Raw genomic sequence first — 19,568 nt, 5'->3', positions numbered from 1 at the left:
AAAATTGCCCATGAACACAACCCATTTATCACCCGAGCCATAAACAAAGACGACCACTTTCGTAATCGATATTAACTTTGGCGCACCCTTCCTGTTTCAATCTATCAAATTAGTTCACTGGGTTATAATAATAATGATATGATATATTGTCTGCGTATTATGACCTCATGTTTGTTTAGGGACAATTAACGAGGGGCAGGTTTTTTCTGATTTGTATCTTTGCTTTACAGGTTGATTGTGGGGGCACCGGAAGCTTCATCTAGTCAACCTGGGGTTATTCACGGAGGTGCTGTCTACAAGTGTCCAACGGATAGAGATGGGGGCTGCGAGGAAATACCTTTCGACACTAAAGGTAATTAGGAAACTAATGAGTAAGCTGCCGAATTGTAGTGAATAGTGGACTATTCACAGAACTTAAAAAAGATATGTTTTTTTAAAGTTAAAAGAACTTGAAAGTACTTTTTAAGTGAAAAAATAGATACCAAATCTATGAAAGTCAAAGTTTGACAACATTTCAATACATTTCAATTTAAAAGATAAAGTTAAACTGCAACTGATTTTAAATTAAATTTTGTTAAATAAACTTTTATAGGGTGTGTCAAAAAGTTGTTATCTAATTTGTCGGCGACAATTTTTTTTGCATATCTTAGTCTAAAATGAGCAGTTTTGCTCCTGGAACATCCTTCTCTAGTGTTTTTTTGCTCACACAAAAACCTTAGATCTTTGACACAAAAATGGATATATTACAAAATATACAGCGTGTCTCAACTTAAATTTGCACCCCCCTAAATCTCTAATTTCGTCCGAAAAAGTGGTGAAACAGATCATTGTTTTCTGCAGTCCTCTAGAGCGCCGTCAAAAAATTTTAATAGCAAGAGTGGTTGAGTTGTTTGTATTGTCTATGCTACTATATTTATGTTTTCAATTTTACTTTCATTTTTTTTACATTCAAGAATCACAAAATTATAGGATTTTGAAAACTGTTAATTTGGAACACTGTTTTTCAAATTTTCTCGGTATGGATGGACTAAGAAATTAATGTTATCTTATCTATGCCAGTATTTTTACTTTTTACCGTAAACATCTTTTTGAAACATCCTGTATAGAACACTCCTACGTCAGCTTGAATAAAACATTTGCGCAATGTTAGAAAACCTACATTAAGTCAAAATTTTATGTAGCAAATAGAAAATATAATAGACTTCACTCTTTCAATTATAGTGCGGAAGATATCAACTATATTATAGAAAGTATCATTTGTGAATAAGAAAGCATATTTGTAAGCGAAGATATTCTGAAATAAACTAACACCTTTTCCAGGTGGATTTCAAGATTTATTTCAAAAATAGTCATTTGTAAATACAATACGTTTTGAAATACAATTGACTAATAATTCTCACATACGTTTGATACTTTCTGAAATAGATCTGATACCTTTTGAACTATAATTGAAAATGGTGTAGTTTTGGAAAGTTGTATTTAAAATAAAAGAGCTAACATCTAAACAAAAAACTGAAGCAAAATTATAAGCTTTATGAAAATAAAAAACAATTAAAAGAATTTTTTGCTGCCCACAAGATATTTGGTTCTGAAATCTTCTGAAAATTGTGACGTGATGAAATATATCGGTCTATTTAAAATATAGAGTATAAAATAAATTTTCAGTTTCAGTTATAAAAACTATATCAACTTTTCTAATTGTGTCAATTGCATTTCAGAATTACATTGAAAATCACGATAATTGCATGCAGACGTTCAAGAATTTACTCTGCAAGCTCAGTTGAACGTGTGAATTTTTGGCCTGACACTGACAGCTGTCATCTGTCATTGTTTTGTAAAATTAACCGAGATATACGTTTTTTGTGACAATTGCCACACATAGGCGATCTGACCAGAACAATTATTGAACACTTGTTATCTGAAATGCAATTAGAAAAAGTGTAGAGCATTATTTATTAGCAATCATGTCTTATAATATACGTTTTTCAATTCCTTTCTTTAAAATTGCATTTATGGTATTTCTTTTCCATAACGCTAATTTATGTTTTAAACACACCTTGACAAGCTCTGACTTCATGCGTTTAGTCACATAGACTGATGCTAGGTCTAGATCTTTGAGTGGCAAAAATAATAATATAATATTCATATTTTTGACGTCGTATAAAAAATTTCATTTCATTAATAGGTCTCATGACAAATGAAATTTATAAAACTTGATACATAATTATACTATTAAAATAATATCTGTAGTCATAAAAAATTCCAATTCATCCTGTTTATGTGAAGTGATATGAGATGCCGAAGAGAAATGAAAACTTAACTTGATTTATTTTGACAGTAGCGTTCAAGATCATGTTTCTATGCGAACAGATTTTTTTCAAAATATCTTATGTTATAACATCGTAACGGACTTACAGGTAAAAACTGTAAGATGTATTAAAACCACCGACTCCGAGGATTTTCTTGCTAATTTCTGCAAACAATTATTTCAAGAAATCGCTTTGAATTAAATTAATTCCCAAATTAAACAAAATTCAAATTCCTGTTTTTGTTGCAACCAACTGCAAAGAAACACAAAATTAAACTATTTCTCCCAAAATTCTCTAAAACATTTACCATTTGAATATTTCCACCCTCATTCATTTTTTCACCCGCTCAAAAATAGCTTTTTTTTATGGAAGCTTTTTGTTGGGTGGTAAACGCCATTTCAGAATAATTTTAACAAGCATGAAACCAATTTTTGAAAAATATATACTGTTAATTTTTGACATGTGGCTAAAATTTCATAGACACAGTCTGTTCTGATTTACTTCATGTTCAGTCTCATGTTATTATCCCGCTAAATATTTTACATTTTTTAACACCCTATATTTCAATGATGGGCTGTTTTGTCGCTAGGCTATTTGGTCGGGGGCTGTTTTGTCCTATAAAAGCTAAAGAACAACGGGTAAAATTAATCGCTAGACAAAAATGATGAGAATTACAAATGCTGTGTGAAAACAATAAGTACTATTAAAGATTATTTATATTTAAGATAATAAATGTATGCAAGTCTCTTTATTTAATAAGTGGGGGAACAACATTTTTTACATCCTCTCATTAAATACGCTACTGGGTTCGTCCATTCCACCACACTAGAAAAAACTTGCTTTTTAAAATTTTTAAAAATTGTTTTTAGTCCATATCTTGCATATCAAATATTTCTCTTAGCAAGTGGGTAATTAACTCAGTAGGTGAAGTATTTTATCTTATTTAAAAATACATTAGCACTTAGATTTAGATTATTTTACTTAGCATTTACTCATTTGCTATATTTTACCTAGCAAATTATAATTTTTTACATAGCATTTATTACCTAGCATTTACTTAGAAAATGCCTATTATTTACCTAACCCTTTATTAATATCCAAAAACATGTAAGAGTAGTAATGGCAATAAAAAACTGTCAGCGATCTAAATTACCATTTAAAAATAATGAATGAATGAGCTTTCGCTGTGACTACTGTTTTAATTTACTTGTACATAATAAACTCCGCTCCCATTTTTTGCACGCCACTGCTTCGAATTGACCAAAAGAAAAAAAATCGTCCCTGTCTCATTTCCTATTCATGTCTGTTGAATTATTAAGCTTGCTCGTTTATATAAAGTGACACACGCAAAGTAATTGCTAACGATTGAAGTCAGTATCGAGTCCTTTAATTAACTGTAGTAACTGTACCATGGTCTGTGTGGTCTAACTGGCGACGGAACACCACCACAAAAACCCATATCGTGTGTCACGGAATTATGTTACGGACTGCCAATGTCGTCGGTCTGGCACGTGCTGATACATTTTAATTAGATTGGCACGTGTTTTGTTGTTATTACAAATGTTTACGCTTGTATACAGTGTGATTCAAGTCTCCAACTCAAAGACTAGATTTTGAGGTTAAGATTTTGGCGCGTCAAATTATGCCAACACTTTTGAATCACCTGTATAAACAAGTGTGTAACTACAACCGACCCATGGAGGATAAGAAATTAGGCCTGAAGTACTTGGATGGATAATTTTAAAAAAATTATAATTAATTATAATTATAAAATAACAATTAATAATAATTATTATTATTATTATGGGACCTTCTTACTTGACATACTGTATAAAATATCGCTTTTTAGAGCCAACTCTACATTTAGAATGATTTTAGAATTATGTACAAGTAGGACGGCAAATGAATTTTCTTATTCGTTTACATGATAAAGTTTGAAGACAGAATTAGTACACAACATTTATTATTACAGTAAGTTCAAAATTCGCATTTATTTATCATCCATCACTATGCTTGCATATGTTATAAGAATTGTCTGTGTATACACTACACATACATGCTTTCTTGTAAACAATTTTCCACTGTCAAACATTCTCAGTTGTTAAATTAAATATTATACAGTTTGGATGATTTGAATTAATTATCGTCTTTTACCAATTTAGAAATAGTTACAACTAGAGTAGTTAACAAAAGCTAATTTTTATTTTGACTAAAGAGTTTTGAGTAATTATAGTTTTAACAAAATTTGTTTTAATATAGTGGCGGTCAGCTCGATTTGCGTGTGCGTCATCAATTTCATTTTTTCATTACCAACACAAAGCTATAAAAAATTATCAAAAACAATGCAAATTTAAACAGCTAAGGGCTATCTAAGAGTGGTATCCTTGAACATTAATTTACATGAGCACTTCGACAACACCGTCCAGTGTCACGAATTTGTCAACCTGACATTGACAGTAAATTATAGACGTCGTCGCATGGTTGTCGAAAGTGTTATCGGTGTTAATCGCAAGTATTTTCTGTTCGTTTATTGTGTTTTGTGATTTGCGTTTCGTTAGGTTTTTGATTCTGCGTTTATTAGTTCTTGTTTTGTGAATCTGTATTTTTTGTAACAACTCATAATTTAAACACTTCGTAACCTCAAAAAGTATTTGATAGTTTGTCACCGCTATGCCCCTGCTATGTAAACTTAGTGACAGAAATGTCAGATGACGCACACGCAAACGGAGCTGAGCGCTACCATATTTTAGTTTTTGCTGTGTACATAAATATTTGATTTTGTAAGAAAGTACATACAGTATCAGATAATTTTTATAATGTGAACAAAAAAGCACTTCTAGTTGTTCTAATAATTTGTCTAGGAAAATACTATTTGGTGGATGCGCCGGGTGACTAATTTTAGCCAAAACACTTAGGACGGGTTTATACAAGCGTCATAGATTTACTTTTTAATTAAATGCGTGATTAACAGATCAAGTGATCAAACTGAAGCAGTTTGGTTGGTCCATTAGTGTTGTTAACATATAACAACAGAGCTTTCTATAAATCGGCTTTTAGGCATAATCAACCTCTATTCAGAAGAAGTTTCATATTTTGGTTAATTTGTTTCATTCATTATTCTCTTGTATTTAGTCAGTGGACTGTACTAAAAAAAATGCTACTTCATGGAAGTTTCTTTGTTGAAAAATTAAGAGTCCAGTGTCTCTGGTGTAACTATTTTGAATTTAAAAACTTAGTGTGAATTTTTTTATGTTTTATCAAACTTTTTAAATAATGTCTGTCAGTTTCAAACTTGGGGAAAGAATTGCTTTAAATAAACTGAATTTTCGGACACTAATAATACCTAGGTCATCGTTTTTAGCCAGAATCGTTTGAAATCAAGAATTTTTCTTTTCTTAGTCAGAAATTGGCATAAGTCGACTTATTTGAAGAAACCACTAGTACGAAAATTGCTTTAGCTCAAAATAAGGGGAATGGAGCAATTTCAAAGCATTTTGGGTAGATTTTTTGGAGGTAATGAATATAAATCAATTTATTTCAATAAAATTAAAACATAGATTGTCGAACAAAGCGTTGCGTGGTATTTCACAGTTATTTGGCTTTTTTAAAGTGCTTATTTAACGCACGCAGCCCCAGCAACGTGTAAAAACTTTTTAAAACGCGTTTTTTTTTAAGTATCCGTGGCAACTTTTTAATGATTTTTTATTATAATAACAACCAGTTCCATGACAACTAAAGGTATATTGATCTCACCTTACATTATTTTCAATTTTTGTAATATTAATATCAGTATTTATGATTTCAAAGTGTGCTAATAAAGAAAACCGTAAAGTATTCGTGCAATACTGGTCTTTAAAACACTTGCTTAATTTTATCTTCTAACGACCTCAATGTCCACTTATGCTTTAATATACTTTTATTTTGTCTTTTAAACATTTCGATTTGGAGACCAAATCGTCTGACGTGAAAGCCAAACGTCGAAACTAGAATTTTTTATCCACTTTGGATAAACAGTTGCTTTAATAGGTTGCTTTGACACAAATAAACGCAAGTTTAAAAAGCAAAATGGAATAAAAATTGTTTCTGATAGTTTTGGATATACAGTCTCTATTAACGATTTTTAAAAACTGTGCAATCTCCACAAAACTACTTTTTTACATTAATTGAATGTTGTAGAAAAGTTTACTAAAATACGATTTTTTTCTCGTTTTCTAAATAATATTAAATAATAATAATAATAATAATTTAATATTCTAGGGGTAACTATTAAAGATTGTGATTCGTCAGATTGGTAATAAATTTGAAATCTTAATTTGGTAAAAATAAATTCTTAACGTTTTTCTGTAATTCTGAGTCGATTTTTAAATAACAATAGACCTAAAAACTTGAGAATGTAATTTTAATCTACTTAACCTCGCGAATAACAATAAATTCTACTACATCTATTAGCAAAGTAATTACAATTACAACCAAGAAAAAAGGAAGTAATAAGCATTTGTAAAAAAAAAAATAAAAGCCGTGCAGTTTGTTAGCGTCCATTGTGGTGCAAATGGCGTGCTTTTGGCATTAATTTTTATACTATGAGTTGTCATGGTACCAATTTTAGTTATTTATTATACAAGACGATAAAATTTTATTTATATTCGAGAGCTGAAACCCTTGAAAAATTATTGGTAATTTTTTTCGTCGTGTAGATACAATACTAAATTTTATTCTATTCACCATTATTTCAATCAAATTACTGAGTTATTTCGATTGGCAATTATAAACGTCAAAAATTAAATAATAATACGTCAAAAACAAAAAAAACAATGGTTGTAAACCATAGAGGATAACAAATAATATAAATAAAAATATAATAATAGTATATTATATTATAAGTGATATAAATGCATCATTATATGCGAGTGCAAAACTTCTCACGAGCTTTATAATGGCATTTCGTTCACATGTGATATACGACGTTTCATCTTAAAGGTGCATTGTAAAAAAATTCAAGAAATTCAAGTAAATATTTGGCTGTAACATTAACATAGTTCTATTAGCTGTTTCAAAACTATAAAAACGCCAACGTCGCATTTTACGAATTACTTTTTTAAATAAGATAAAATTGTAAAATAGTTATTTAACAATTAGATCTCTCATTGAAAGTATAAATTGCATTAGCTGCAATTTTTTTGATGTGCATGAATAATTTACAACCGCTAATTTTGAGAGAAAATGCAACGTTGGCGTTTTTATATTTTTGAAACAGCTAATATTTCGTAGTGACCTGTGTTGCTATAGTTATGAAATAAACAGTTTCATTGTTTTCACCAATTTTCCCCAAATTTACTCACTTGTGAGTAGAACTAACAGCTTTATCACTCTTGTGAGAGAAATTTGATTTCTCTCACCGAAAACAGTGGTAAAATGTATCTAAAAAACTGCACCTGTAAGATAAAAGTAATTTTGCCTTTTTTAATGTATGATAAAAAATACAAACAAAAACAAAATTAGCAAAAAGCCAAAAACAATTATTATTAAAATTATAATTAGTACCTCATAAGAGTTTGGATCTGATCTGTTTTTAAGATAAATAATTTATAAAATATATATTATGTTTGATTATTATTATTATTGCTTGTGAGAACATTTGATTACAATATTTTTATGCTAGTTAATTGCTACCGTTTTTTTGCTCTTGTGAGATAAGATGAGTATGCAGTTGAATGGTTTCGTATACTTACACACTAATGTATCCTAATCTTGTTTAATTGTAAGTGGACACTTGGACATTGTAAAGATTTCTGGTTTATAAGTATCTGTTTTTAAAACGTTATTTTCTTTGGCGATGAGAATAAACTTTCGAGCTGTTTTTAGAAATAAAAATAACAAAAAAAAACATAGTCTTTTTTAATCTCATTTTTAATCTCAACTCTCATTTTTTTAACTTTATTTGGCAACACAATTGTAATTGCATTTTGTTTCGTATTTATGAAATAAGTTGCTATTTATTGTTAAACTCACAAGGAATTAAAGCGATCAGTTTTGAATTTTTACCCATTGTTGAGAAAGTAAAGTATTCAACTAAAACCACTTGGTTGCTTGTATCAAAACAGCTATACAATATAACACTTCACAACGAATAACAATAACAATAAAGGGAAATTATGCAAATTGCACTATTGTCTAACTTTACAGTCATTCAAAGCTGACATCATCAATACATTTCCAATAGAAATATTTTTAGGCTATTTGTTCGTAATAATTGATGAAATTGATGATGTTTTTTAGCCAGTTAGTTCGTTGATCGACATACTTAGATCTAAAACTTTGTAATAGTATTTTTAGAATACTGGAAGACTTTTATGTGGGTCGTAGAACTCTCATCAAACTCTAGTATCACTTGTCGATTTATTTTTAAATTAAATCTTAAATCTCAAATTAACTACATGTGTAAGTCATGTCCAGTTGTATTAAGACTATGAAAAAAATGGAAACAATCTCGTGAGGGTTCGGAAGCAATGAATGCCCCATGATAAGCATCTACGTCAGAAATTTGCATCCCACGATTTGTACCTGTTATATCCGTGAACATATCCAATTTATCTCCACAATCGATCTTCTAGTTTCTTCCATTTAGCGTGCTCCAGTAGCTCCTAGTCCTGTAATAAGAAGGTAGATAACATCTAAATTGTACTCCGCAGCATCAATAATCTCTCCTAATTAATTGTCTCCTCAAAAAAGGTTTGTTTCAAGCCAGAAATAGCAGAATTACCACCGCTGGGACCCTCGAAATAACTCCAAGTCTCGCCTAATACATTTGGAAGTGTCACAATGTCGCCGTTAAGACGATTCCATTCCGTTGCAATATTGTTGTGTTTATGGTAATGCCAACTGATAAAAGTCGCAGATTAATGCAGCTAGGCCTGAAAAACTTTCAGCTACACATGAAATTGCAAAGTTCCATTGTATGTAGATGTCGGCACGCTTGCTCTATATAAAAACGACTGTTTTATTGAGGCGATTTTGTAATATCGTAAAACTGTACGCCTTCTGTGGCTACTGCTTTAGAGTTTGAAGTTTTGTTTATGCATTTGGCACTAGAAGGGGTTTGCAAGCTGCAAGCTCTTTCTGACACAGCAAAGTATAAATTCCCACGAGATGGAGTTTTTTTTTATATAATGTGTTAAAAGGGTAAGGATCTTGTTTACTAAATAAATAATTTATGGTGAGTAAACATTTAATTTTAGATTCTGTCATCAAATGTATCTCAAATCATGAAGTCATTGTTTTTCGATTTATTTTGAGGCTAAGGGAATGAGCTAAACCAAGTGTGCAATAAATACAATTATAACGAAACCTACATTCCTGATTTCAGCAAAAAATGAATTTGAGTTTTTTGGACATTTGGTACGGAACACTTTTTTGAAAAATAATTATTTGACATTTGTGTCTGAAAACGTTGAATGCAAACAATAAAAACAAAACAAAAAAAAACAAAAAATACGTAGCAGTTACGTAGAACGTAAATAGTTGAACTACACATTTTTTGAAGTTCATATTTCATATACAGTCTGAGTCTGCTAAAAGTATAATTTTACAGTATCTCAAAAATTTGTGGTAATAATCAGACAAAATTTAACTTTTATTATTATTAAAATAAATATTCAATTTCTTCTTCTTGAGAATTTCCTTATAATGTTAAGTCGCTGCAAAACTATTACTTTTGAAGTAACACTAAAACAAACGTTGTTTGTTTTAAATGTTGTATAAATTTTTGTAGTCGCAGAAAAATGATAATTTATTGAGGTGTGTCCGATAAAAGTATTTTTATTTTATTTTAAGAATTTATAGTTGCACAGAATACTGTGCTTCCTATTAAATACTACGCAGATTCCTGTCTATTTCTTTTTATTTTTTTTTGTTTCATTGCCCGATTCTTTTTTAGTTTTTTATATTTTGTTTCTTTAAATATTTTTTAATTTTCCTTAGTTTTTTTATTTAGATTTTTTCTAGATTTTGGTTTAAATTCAACTGTAATCTGTCTTTTAGAATCTCATAAATTCGTTTTAGTCCATTGTTCACCGCCATATTCTTTTCTATACATTTCTGAAGACTTTTTTAGTTCTGATCTATTTTTTCTTTCAAACTTTCTTTTTAAATTGTTTTCTATGAGTTATCCTCAGAAGCTTTTCTTCTGTAGATTTTTTTGTCGACATTTTGGTTTTGTTTTTTTTCTTCTTTCTCTTGCATAATTTGTTTTTAGATTCTAGTCAATATTATGTTATAAATTCTAAAATTTCCTGTCTCCTGGACTCTTCCCTAGATTCCTTTTTACATTCTTCTTTACCAGTTTTTTAGATTTTGTGTAAATGTTTCCATATGGAATCTTTTGTTGATTATTCCTTTTGAATTCTTTTGTAAAATCTACTTTAAATTTCTTTTTAGTCTCTGATCTAGATTCTTCTTTAAACATTTTTTTAAATCTTTTGCATTTTTTTAGATTCTTCTTCAAACAGTTTTGTATGATCTTTTTCTCTAGTTTTTTTTTGTAGACTCTTATTCCTTGGATCTATCTGATTAATTCTTTTCTAAATCGTTCTTTAAAATGATACTTTTGTAATCTTCTGTAATTTTGTTCTTCTTCTGATTTTCTTTTACGATCATTTTTGAACTTCTTGTCTTTTCTCTCTATGACTTTACTCCGGATTCATTTTTGCAGGTTTCTTTAGATTTTGTGTTGATGTTTCTACAGAAACTTTTGACTGATCTTTTTGTAATTCTTTAAAAAAATCTGCACTAGAGTTTTTGCATTTTTTTTTATTTTAGATTTTTCAAATGCTCACTTCTCTAGATCTTTTTATAGATAGTTACTCTTTGGATGCCTTTGGAAATTCGGCTCCAAACTTTTTTATTTTTTCTAGAATCTTTCCTAAATTTTTTTATAAAATCTCCCAGATATATTTTTACATATTGACTTAAATTTTTTTCTAGATTTTCTATTGATTCTTATTTGTCAGCTTTCCTTGTGATTCTCGTCTAGTCTCTAGCCTTTTCTCCAGATTTAATCATTAAGTTTATCAATTTTTTGGTAGATCTTTACGTAGGTTTTCCTAGACATTCTTTAAAAAAATCTTCTGTATATACTTTTTGCATCTATTAACTGTTTTAAAACTACAAAAATGCCAACGTCGCATTTTCTCTCAAAATTAGCTGTTATAAGTTATTGATACACTTCAAAAAAATAATAGTTAACGTAATTTATACTTTACATGAGAGATCTAATCATTAATACCCATTTTACAATTTTATCAATCTTATAAAATAATAATTCGTTAAAATGCGACTTTGGCGTTTTTGTAGTTTTTAAACAGCTAATATACAGGGTGTATCACAACTCATTCCCCACCGAAAAGGTGCTAGTGGTAACAGCATTAGAGATGGCAAAAATGCAAAAAAAATGACCAATCCCAGAAGCTCTCTCTCAGGTGTACTGCATACAGTAGATGCGTTACTAAGGAATAAAAAATAATTCAAGTGCCCACTTTTATTGTCCGTTCTAGCTATTTTTGTTTTCCTAGCAACGTGTTTTGTTCCCCTAATCCTCCAGAGCAAGGCCTTTTGTGATTGGGTATTTTCAAACGTTCTTATCTACCAAACGCAGAGTTAGAATTTTTTTGTAAAGGAACTTAGCTTCAGAATTACCTAAACTATACGCACATTTCCGGTGGGGAGTGAGTTCTGATACAGGCTGTACATATCTTCCTTCGCCCAAACTACAAAATCACAACTTTTTCGTAGGTTACTCAAAGATAATAGTTTTAATAAATAGTTCCATATTTATGTATTTTTTTATACAGTACTGAAAACTGGGGGATAATCGTAAAACGATTCGATTCGCGTTTTTATACTTTTCTCGTTATAGAAGATTCGTTCCTTATTTTGTTTTTTTTTAAATTATTTAGTTATGACGACTTTCAATACCCATTATTTCTTTAAAATGTATAATCTAAAAAAGTGCTACATTGGCACATGTTTAATTAACATTCTACGTCTACGGAAAAGTTCTTTAAGAAGATAACTCGATATGATGAGTTTGGGGTTTAATTTAATCTCAGATAGATTTTGTTTTTTATTTTATATTATGGTTGTTTGCATATCGTAAAGTTTATTTGCTCGTATAATTTTCCCACAAAGCACTCCTCGTTGCAAAAGATTATTTCATTTCGATTCGAGTGACCCGTGCCCCCTAGAAACCACAACAGCATTCACCGCTAGTCCATGGTATTATTTACCCATAGTCCATCGCGAGCACATTAACGATATGGAAAAGGAATTACCATCACGCCCATGATGCATCAGCAGGCCAATTTATGGCCTGTTTGCATACGAAATTAGCCGCATTATCAAAGAAGCAGTGATGATGTGATCACTTTTGCTCCAACCTGCTATTAAGTCGTCAATCTTTTATCGCGCCTCTTTTGCTGCTTCCCAGCACAGACCATCGGTCACACGCATCCCAACAAAAGTTTTTCTAATAATAAAAATCGGAATAGCCTTTCAAAACATTTTTCTTGAAGGAGAAGACAATAACAAGCATATTAACAAAACTACAGTTGAATTTCTGTAAGTTGAATCTCGAACACTTTCGACAATCTCAAGATCGTAATTTGCCTTTCTAAGTTGAATTTTTCCCCCACCATCTACACTTTGAGTCTAGGGACACTTTTTAGAATGGCACAATAAATAAAAAATTGTTTTTGCAGCCCACTATGAATATGATTTTTTTGTGAAAAATGTGCATATTTCGTATACTGCTTATTAAAACACATAGTTTTTTTTTATTTATATTTAAGAACCCAAATTTTATTCGATAACTTCTGGAAACTGCCTATTCGAGTCATTGACGTTCGACTGTAGGTAATTCCAGAATTTTGCAAATGTGAAAAACTATAAAAAGTACTAAATAAAATACAAAATGACATTGGTTTTTTTTGCGTGCAAAATAATTGGATTACATTACAAAAACATAATAAAGGTAATGCAATTATTTTGCGAAATTTGTCAAAGTAAGCCATAATGTTATTGAATGGTGTTATTTCTTGTGTTTTTTTTAACCAAAATCTGACTTATGTTGGCAGTGAAGTTATTTGTTTTTATTTGATTTTATTACATTTTTTGAAAAAAACAGATTAGTTGTAAAAAATTTGGTTGTCAGCTGAAAAAATCACGAAAATCATTAAGAACTTATGATTTTTTCGAGATTTTTTTTTCTACAAAGCCACTTTTTATGAGAGTCCGTCAGTTACAAGTAATTGGGTCAAAAATTGTTGTTTTTTTCTGCTTGAAGGGTTTCAGTCAAAGAGGTAATCGTTTAACGAAATTTTGTTGAAAAAAGACGAAAATTTACGAAATTAGTTCCAGAAAATTGTTTTTGATCTAATTGAAATGTAATTACTATGCAAACTTTAATAAAAATGAGGCAATATTATACTTATTTGTTTTTTTTTTGAGAATTTTAGGAAACTTTTGTAAAAAAAGTTTAGTTTTTTCCTACAATTTTGCTTAAACAGGCTAAAAAGTCACCAAACTGTGTCCAAAAGAATATTATTTTAGACCTTGTTAGTCATTTTGAGACAACTATAATTCAGAAACGTAAAGACTACAAAATTTATTTCAAATATATGTTAAAACCAATCGAAATCATCAAAGAAAGTCGAAAATAAGACCATTTTTGTTTCTCTCATTTGATGTTTTGGGACATATTTTCACCATAATTTTTCAAAAACCAGTCGGAAAATCTTATATTGGTTCAAAAAAAATTTTTTTATCGGATGTTTTTCATTTACCATTTACCAAAATGTTGTTAAAACAAGTCGAAAATTGTATGATTTTTATCTCTCTAGAATATTTTGAGACATCATGGAATCAGAAACGCCAATAACTAAAAGGTTACTAAAACAAAATGAAGTCAAAAAAGAGGGTCGAACAGAAGATTATTAGTTTTTATTTCAGAAGTTTTGAGACATTTTAAACTAGAAACACAAATATTTTACGGAATTCTGGAATTAAACAAGTTTTTGACAAAACTATACATATAGAATAAAGATTATTTTTGTCAGAAACACAAATATTTTACGATTTTTCTTTAAATGGGTCAAGAACTGACCTCAGATATTGCTAAAACAAGTCTAAAGGTTCCAAACTAGATCATAAAGAAGAATATTTTTGCTATTCTTACATGTTTTGAAAAATTCTTCGGCTAGAAACTAAAATACTTCTGCTACCAAATTTCTATAATAAATCATAACTTGAAAAATCAAGGTTTTTCTAAAATTTGTCGAAAAATTTTAAACTGAGTCGAAAAGAAGATAATTTTTGCCTCTCTTAGACGTTTTGAGATTTTTTTTCCAGAAACGCAAATAATTTACGAAATTTTTTTAGACAAATTTATTTACGCAAACTGACCGAAATTTCGCTAAAAAATACCAAACAGAGTTTTACAGACTTTTTTGGACATTTTTTTAGGTCAGAAACGAAAATACCTATTTTACGAAGTTTCTGAAGATGTGAGTCGAGACGTGACCAAGATTTTGCAAAAATGACCAAATGGTCACCAAACTGAATCGAAAAAAAGATTGTTTTTGCTTCTGTCATACATTTCTTGACCCAGAAATGTATTCTTTATGAAACTTTTTTAAATACTTTTATCAAAATAAAAATGATTAAATCACAAAATAACTCGGTATACAGGGTAAGTTAATAGTTTCTGAAACGTCCTCAGACGCCACCAAAAAATACTAATTGCACTTACCTCTTGGACAATTTCTTTAATTTTTAAAATCATTAGTTGAATCAACATTGCTTTTTTATCTTTTAAATAATGACATAGTTTATTGGTTGCATATTTAAAAAAAATCAGAAATAACTCGTTATTGACTCACTCTGTATCTTGGCGTTTTTCAAGTGTATTAGCACGTTACTAGAAACGCAATTGTTTTGAGCCGAAAACCTATAACTTAATTCAAATAATGATTTAGATTTTGTCTATTTAAATACTTTAGCACTACTCACTATATCATTTTTTTTTTCTCAAATGTAAACTCGATATACTACTAATTGTAGGCACTTTTTGATTTTTAGTGGCTCAAAAACTGCTTTTATTAACTTTTTGTTTAAATAAAAAAGGTTAAAATCACAAAATATACTTATATAGCGTGTTAGGGAATGGTTTAGCAAAAATTTAAGGGCAAATAGAGAATGACAAGACAAATCGATTAAGCAAAATTTATGTAAATCAAAAATGTATAGTTTTCTCAAAAACTAGTTTTGAAATTAAAGTCCCAAATTTTGAGTACCGCTGAACTGAAAAATTAGCGTAAATTTTAATATTTTTGACAAAACAGCAGAGGTAAATTAACTTCTTGGTCCACTACGTTATTCTTGTATTTCAATTTGTGTTTTGTTATTAAGTTTTACGAAAAAAAAACACAAAAGTTTTTTGCCACGACCAGGATTCGAACCTTCCACAAAAATGAACATGTTAGACACAATTTTGAAAAAATTTTTAGAATGCCCATGCGTCACCGTTTCCATTTTGTTCCATGACAAAATTAACTGCTAATAAACTACCATAAGCCACACAGTGGCTCTCAACAGGTGGGTTAATAAAAATTTCTGAAGAAAGTATGCACTTTTTGGAAAAAATATATAGGGGTTTTCAACTTGTCTGATCATAACAAATTCACATACGAAATATTGCTAATCCATTCCCTAACACCGTGTTTTTGTCTTTATCAAATCGCTCAACTAGAATACAATTTGCCGAAACGTTACATTATAATTCAAAAATGATTTTAATTTTGTCTGCTTAAATGATATAGCACTACCTACTCATCTAAACCAATTTTTTCTCAAATGATCTTTATTTTTATAACATTTGCAACTGAGCTAAAGCCCTATTTTCACTTTTCTTTAATTCATAACAGCGGAAAGGCTCAATTTTTAATTTTGTTTGCTATTTGCATACCATTTATGCTTTTCCAAATATCTAAGCTTTTTCGACAATATCATTGACGTAATTAAATTTGTTTAAGCCGTTTCAGAAACTTAGAAAAACTAATCACAGCCATATGGTCACTTTTGAGTGCAGAATCGTCATACACGCTTCGTTGCGGTCGTGGCCTATTATTAAATTCAACTTGATTGAATTTTTTGGCTGGAAATTGCTTTGAGAGGAAATTGATGGAAAGTTATGGGAGTTGGTGTTATTAGCATTCCGCGATATGCGCATTTAGATGCAAGATTGATAATTCTAACGTCAAGGTTGGCGCCAGGAAAAATTTATGCAAAAATCATAAAAAGACTGGAAATAGTGTAGTGAACACTTCAATTAATTAATTGAATTAAACTCGTGATAAACTTCTGATCTTTCAAATGAAATAAAACAATTTATTAATGATGTATTCTTTTATCACACGTTTATTTCCATGCTTTGAGCACGAGCCGAATGACGACGAGGCGTTGAATTCTTCATCATAACCCAATTACCGGTCTGAATAGGATTACCATAAATTTATTGTAATTTGTTTTCTTCGATAATCTATTGATTGGTTCTTTAACAATGTTCATGCATTAACCATCGCTTTCTGGCTAATTGATTTCATGGATAACATAATAAGCGAGTGATTTGGAACGTGCGGACGTCCAATTAAACCACTGGCAAATGGGTCAGACTTATTTGGACATCAGATGTGTTAAAAACAAATTAATGCGGAAATTTCAATTGGACGATTATAAATAAACTTGCTTACTTTATTGGTGTCTGCTAGCGAAAATTGGGTGTATTCTTATCGCTATTTTTTATAATGCGAACTAAAATATTTACAGTCTGGTCATTGGGTTCAATAAGTTGTGCTATCGTACACTTTGTTTGTAAATATTGCTAAAATTAAACTGGTACATTGAAATTATGTGAATATAAGAAAAGCATAAAAAGAAACGATTGGCAGGACTCAGAACTTGTGGTAATTTTAATAAAAGATGTAGACAGTTTAAGTGACTTTTTTAAAGTAAAGTTCAGTACAAATTAAAAACAATTTATTATCTATTTTTGAAACACAATGCATTTTTGCTTTTTCTTTAAATTTTTGTTGCGAAAAGCTCTACTAAATGTAGTTTTAAAATGTTTGAAATGAATGAAATTAAGTAAATAAAAAATGAATACATGTTAATAAAGAATATTGAAACATAAGTTCATCGAAATTTTATTATTTGCAGTGTCAGTCTAACAACCGATGCTTAAAAGATGTTTTGTGCTAAAAATACGTTACCTAACCCCGAAATAACTGTCCTTTGGATATTTTATTTTAAAGTATTTCTTTTAATGTAAGAGATAATGATAATTCTGAAAAAAATTGGATGCATAGAGAAAAATTGAAAGTCGGTATTTAATAACAAACTGTCTGTAATTAGTTATAATTTTTGAGATGCACTACAGGGTGAGTCAATAGTAGGTTATTTCTAACATGTTCTCAAATGCAACCAAAAATACTAATTGCACTTACCACTTGGATACTTTGTTGGGTTTTTAAAAACATTAATTAAAACAACATTGTATTTTTTTCTAAATAATAATATTGACTCACCCTGTATGTAAAAGTATATCCGGCTCAGGCTGTATTAGTATACCCCTACCTGCAGCCTGCAGCCTGTTTATATTTTGAATTCAATAATTATATTTTTTAATAAAAGTTAATATTTTATAATATTAAAATATAGGGTGTATCAGAAATACGTGTTTTAATTTTAATACGTAAGAAAAATTATCAAATACAACAACTTTTCTATATAACGTTTTGCAAATTTTTTTTTTACAATTTTCACTGTTTTCCTCTTTTTTTTTGTGCAAACGAACCGGCCATTGTTTAACAATTGGCTTGTATTCATAGTAACAATTTTCATTGTTGTTTTAAATTGTTTAAATTGTTCGTTTCTATCACAACGAAAATAGTTCGGCTCTTTTATTTTTGTACCCATAGGCGGGTACACGTTTCAGTATGTCCTCTTTTTCAAATTTTAAGTAAATTTGTAAAAGCTGTATTGAAAAATTACAAATAGAAAAAAAATTTTTTTTGTGAGTTCTTTTACGTGTTAAAATTAACACACGTATTTCTGATACACCCTGTATATACGAGTTTACTTTATAAATCTAGTGAACTAAAAATACTTAAAGAGACCATAGAGAAATTTTTTGTCAAACTTAATCATTTTTTTTTTCAAAAGTGAGATTTCGAAAATTGAAACTAAATTTAAAAAGCTTTAAAGTGAAGAGAAAGAAATATAGAAATTTGAAAAACAAAAATACCGGATATCTCTAAATTGTTTTCTGGAAAATCGACAAAAAGATGATGTGAATAACTTATTTCATACTAAATAATGTACTTACTCAGAAACTTAAAACCTCAACTTCATTCTAAACTAAACTAAAAAAAATGGTTTTTAAAATCTGGTTACAACTTTTAATTTACTAGAAACTTTTGTAATTTGTGGAGAAAGTAATAGGATCTTAAGTTTTTTAATTAAAAATATTGTCGCTTATGATACATATTTCTGATATTTCTAAATTTTAAAGTGTCTAGTTTTCCTAGATTTGCGAACTTGTTGTTATTTTTTTTTCTTGAAAATTAAACTAAAAAATCTAAAATACTGAAAATTCTGAAAACGTCAAAAACTTAAAAAATTGGACATACTGAAAAAATAAATATAAAAACTCCCAAGATAAATAAAATGACAGAAATTGGAAAAAGATCGTTTATATCATCCTAACTGAAACTTAATGTGAAGTTAAAAGTTTATGATTAAATAATTCTAAAAACTAATAGGTCAAAAAAGTAAAAAACTCAAAATTCTGAAAACCTGAAGTTAAGACAAAATTTTCAAATAAGATTTTTTGATTTTTGTTAGAAATAATATCGTCATTATACTCATTAAAAACGCAAGTTTCTAACATTTTGTTTTTATCGTTTTCATTATAATGACTTTTTAAATACAAGTTTTTATTTTCCTTCATTTCAGTACATTTTATTATGCTATTAATAAAAACTCAAATTGACGAAACAGAAAATTTAACAGACCTAAAACATAAGATACTTAAAAAATTCAAAAATATTAATATTTTGAGTTTTTTGATATTTTGAAGTAAATGGTTTCAGTTTTTCAGTGATTTGTGTATCGTTTTTATTTTAAAAATTTTTTAGTTTTAGTTTTTTATTG

General features: G+C 29.2%; 1 protein-coding gene across 2 annotated transcripts in view; it reads left to right on the top strand.

Annotated features, from left to right (window-relative positions):
• if (inflated) overlaps positions 1–19,568 on the top strand; it is a 125,563-nt gene that overhangs the window by 25,052 nt on the left and 80,943 nt on the right. For both annotated transcript variants that reach the window (XM_008200376.3, XM_008200375.3), the window contains exon 2: positions 231–352. In XM_008200376.3, the coding sequence (XP_008198598.2) occupies positions 231–352 (122 nt within the window). The remainder of the gene's footprint in view (positions 1–230; positions 353–19,568) is intronic.

This window comes from Tribolium castaneum, chromosome 2 (genome assembly GCF_031307605.1).
Source record: "Tribolium castaneum strain GA2 chromosome 2, icTriCast1.1, whole genome shotgun sequence".
Classification (NCBI taxonomy): domain Eukaryota; kingdom Metazoa; phylum Arthropoda; class Insecta; order Coleoptera; family Tenebrionidae; genus Tribolium; species Tribolium castaneum.
The sequence above is the reverse complement of the archived record's forward strand: the minus strand, read 5'-3'. Positions and strand labels throughout refer to the sequence as shown.